We start from the raw sequence: 3,424 nt of genomic DNA on the forward strand, positions 1-3,424 counted from the left end.
ATGGCGAATTCTATTGTTGTGCTGTTGATCGCCGCGGCGGCGTTGTTCTTGGGCGTCGGCGCCGAGGACCCGTACCTGTTCTTCACGTGGAAGGTCTCCTACGGCACCGCCGCGCCGTTGGGCGTCCCCCAGCGAGTGATCCTCGTCAACGGCCAGTTCCCCGGCCCCAACATCAACTCCACCACCAACAACAACCTCGTCATCAACGTCTTCAACGAGCTCGACGAGCCCTTCCTCTTCTCCTGGTACAAAAATGGAAGCTTTGGTGCGGGGAGGAGGGTTTTGATGCTGGTTTTGATAATGGCGTTGATTTGCAGGAACGGGATTCAGCAGAGGAAGAACTCGTGGCAGGATGGAGTGGCCGGAACCAACTGCCCCATCCCGCCGGGCAAGAACTTCACTTACCATTTTCAGGTGAAGGACCAGATCGGGAGCTTCTACTACTTCCCCTCGCTGGGCATGCACAAGGCCGTCGGAGGCTTCGGCGGCCTCCGCGTGAACAGCCGCCTGCTCATCCCCGTGCCCTTCGACCCTCCAGCCGACGACTTCACCATCCTCATCAACGACTGGTACATCAAGGACCACAAGAGCCTCGCCAACGCCCTCGACGGCGGCCGCGGCATCGGGATCCCCGTCGGCGTACTCATCAACGGGAAGAACAAGGGAGACTCGCCCCTGTTCACGATGGAGGCCGGGAAAGTGTACCGGTACAGAGTCTGCAACACCGGCACCAAGGCTTCCCTTAACTTCCGCATCCAAGGCCACGTCTTGAAGCTGGTGGAGATGGAGGGATCGCACACGATGCAGAACACGTACGCCTCCCTCGACCTCCACCTCGGCCAGTGCCTCTCGGTGCTCGTCGAGGCCGACCAGGCGCCCGCCGACTACTACATCGTGGCCTCCACCAGGTTTCTCAAGAAGGAGCTCACCGCGACGGCGATCGTCCGCTACGCGGGGTCGAACGGCGCGCCGCCGGCTCCGGAGGCGCTCCCCAAGGCGCCCGTCGGCTGGGCATGGTCGCTCAACCAGTGGAGGTCGTTCCATTGGAACCTCACCGCCAGCGCCGCCCGCCCCAACCCGCAGGGCTCCTACCACTACGGCACCATCGACATCGCCCGCACCATCCGCCTCTCCAGCTCCCGCACCGACCCCGCCAGCAAGAAGCGCTTCGCGCTCAACGGTATCTCCCACGTCGACCCCGCCACGCCGCTCAAACTCGCCGAGTACTTCTCCGTCGACGGAGCCTTCAAGTACAACCTGAGCGGCGACGTGCCACCGCCGGCGAATAGCCCGATCACTGTCGCCCCCAACGTGATCAAGGTCCAGCACCGGTCGTTCGTGGAGATCATCCTCGAGAATCCAGAGAAGAGCATGCAGGCCTACCATTTGGACGGCTACGCCTTCTTCCTCGTAGGGTGAGTCCTACCCCCATTTTTTTTCCTTCTCTGCGGCAATTCGCCGAACAAGCGATGTGCGCCACGCTGATTTGGGGCAAATCTCGAGCAGGATGGGGCCGGGGAAGTGGACGGAAGCGAGCAGGAAGTACTACAACCTGATGGACGCCGTCAGCAAGCACTCGGTGCAGGTGTTCCCTGGGTCGTGGTCGGCGATCATGGTGTCGTTCGACAACGTGGGGATGTGGAACCTGAGGTCAGAGGTGTGGGAGCGGCGCTACCTGGGGCAGCAGCTCTACATCAGCATCGGGAACCTGGAGGAGTCGCTGAGGGACGAGTACAACGTGCCGGAGAACGCCATCATCTGCGGCGGCGCCGTCGGCCGTCCCGCGCCCACCCTCTTCCATTGATCCGTCGACGACAGCAACCTTCTTCTTCTTCTTATTGAAGTAACGCCATTGGCTTTTCCTGGTTAATCAGCACGTGCGTGTAACGTGTGTTCAGCACACGTGCGAAATTATAAAAATGAACAATTCTTTTATTTAAAAATTGGATTTTACATTATATATATATATATATATTAGTGGAAATTTATTATTTAAGCATGAAGGAAAAAATGATTAATTATTTAGTGATGAAAAAGATACAACTAAAAGAAATATGAAGAAAACAATAGATTAAATAATTATCTCTTCTTTTTATTTTTCATAGTAAACCAATAGTCATTATTTCTATTAAATAAAATTTATTAAACATGGTGGTTATTTTCCATTGATTTGTTAAAAAATAATTTATTTTTGTAGGAATACTTAGATGGGAAAATTTTTAGGAAAAATATTTTTTTTTTGCCATTTAAAAGTGATATTAAAAGTTGTTGAAAAATATTTTTTTGCCCATTTAATACAATTAGAGTTGTATGATTTGACCTACTTGATTTATCTCAATTAGAGTTAGACCGACCAATGATTAAGTTTGATTTAAGTACTAATTATTCAACTTACTAATCTTTAGTCTAGTTGATCCATCCAAACAATAGTGAAGAATGATAAGTAAAGCACTTTAGGTTTTTGATTTACCTTTTTATAGATGATCGTGAAATTGACTGTGTGGAACTGTTGGGATGACGGATTTCATCTGTTGAAGAATGATAAATAAAGAGCCATTGAGTTGTGCGCCCAACGAGTATAAAAAAATCATGGATGAAAATTTTGATAAAATTGGACCGATAACTTAAGAATTTGTCAAATCATAATAGCTAGATATCTCAATTATCAAAATAAATAAATAAATAAAAATTTATTAATAGAGTAAAATAGGTTATCAATAAAGAAAAATTGACTTTAACTTATTTTCATTTAAGCTTTATTTATTTTTTTAAAATAATTATTTATGAAAATATATTTTTTAAAAACTTTCTTAAAAATATACTATTTTTTTAATTTAAATTCAATATTAAAAATTATTAGATAATATTTTCTTTAGAAGCCCATCAAAGATCGAACGATCGAACAAGAGCATTAACATGAAGATAAAGAAACGGATTGCGTGTGTAATGTTTTTTTTTTAAAAATAAATATTTATGTTTTTTTACTAAACAGAAGATTGAATTAGAACTGTTTTTTTTATTGGAAAAGAAACTTGAATATGAAAGAAAAGAAATCTCACTTGAGCTCGTTGATTTATCTATTAAAGTAGCTTTAATTCAATCGAGTTCATGATGTTTTGACTCTTCCACTCCTTAAACAACTCACACAAAGCACATTCTATCACAAGTAATAAACAGAGGTGAATGATGAATGAATGCATGCAGCTGGGCAATCCCATTGACAAGTATGCTTCATGCAACCAGAGAATAAGGCACATCTCTATGAACAAGTATCATCGATCCTCTCCACATTTGAACGATAGGTTAAACTAGTGATTGTTAGAATATTCATGCATATCGAACATGAAATTTAAGACGACGAAGCTTATTGAAGAAAGCTAAGTTACTTGAAGAATGTCATCCAGCGAACTGCAAGTAATTTACA

At 45.5% G+C, this 3,424-nt stretch overlaps 1 protein-coding gene across 1 annotated transcript; it reads left to right on the forward strand.

Annotated features, from left to right (window-relative positions):
- On the forward strand, nt 1–1,804 carry LOC141837068 (L-ascorbate oxidase homolog). The gene is made up of 3 exons (XM_074724539.1): nt 1–245; nt 318–1,415; nt 1,507–1,804. The coding sequence occupies exons 1-3, from the start codon at nt 1–3 to the stop codon at nt 1,802–1,804; spliced, it is 1,641 nt and encodes a 546-aa protein (XP_074580640.1).
- Nucleotides 1,805–3,424: the final 1,620 nt, after the last annotated feature.

This window comes from Curcuma longa, chromosome 11, assembly GCF_044706935.1.
Source record: "Curcuma longa cultivar G26 ecotype Majalengka, Jawa Barat chromosome 11, ITB_CL_G26_1.1, whole genome shotgun sequence".
NCBI classification, from domain to species: Eukaryota; Viridiplantae; Streptophyta; class Magnoliopsida; order Zingiberales; family Zingiberaceae; genus Curcuma; species Curcuma longa.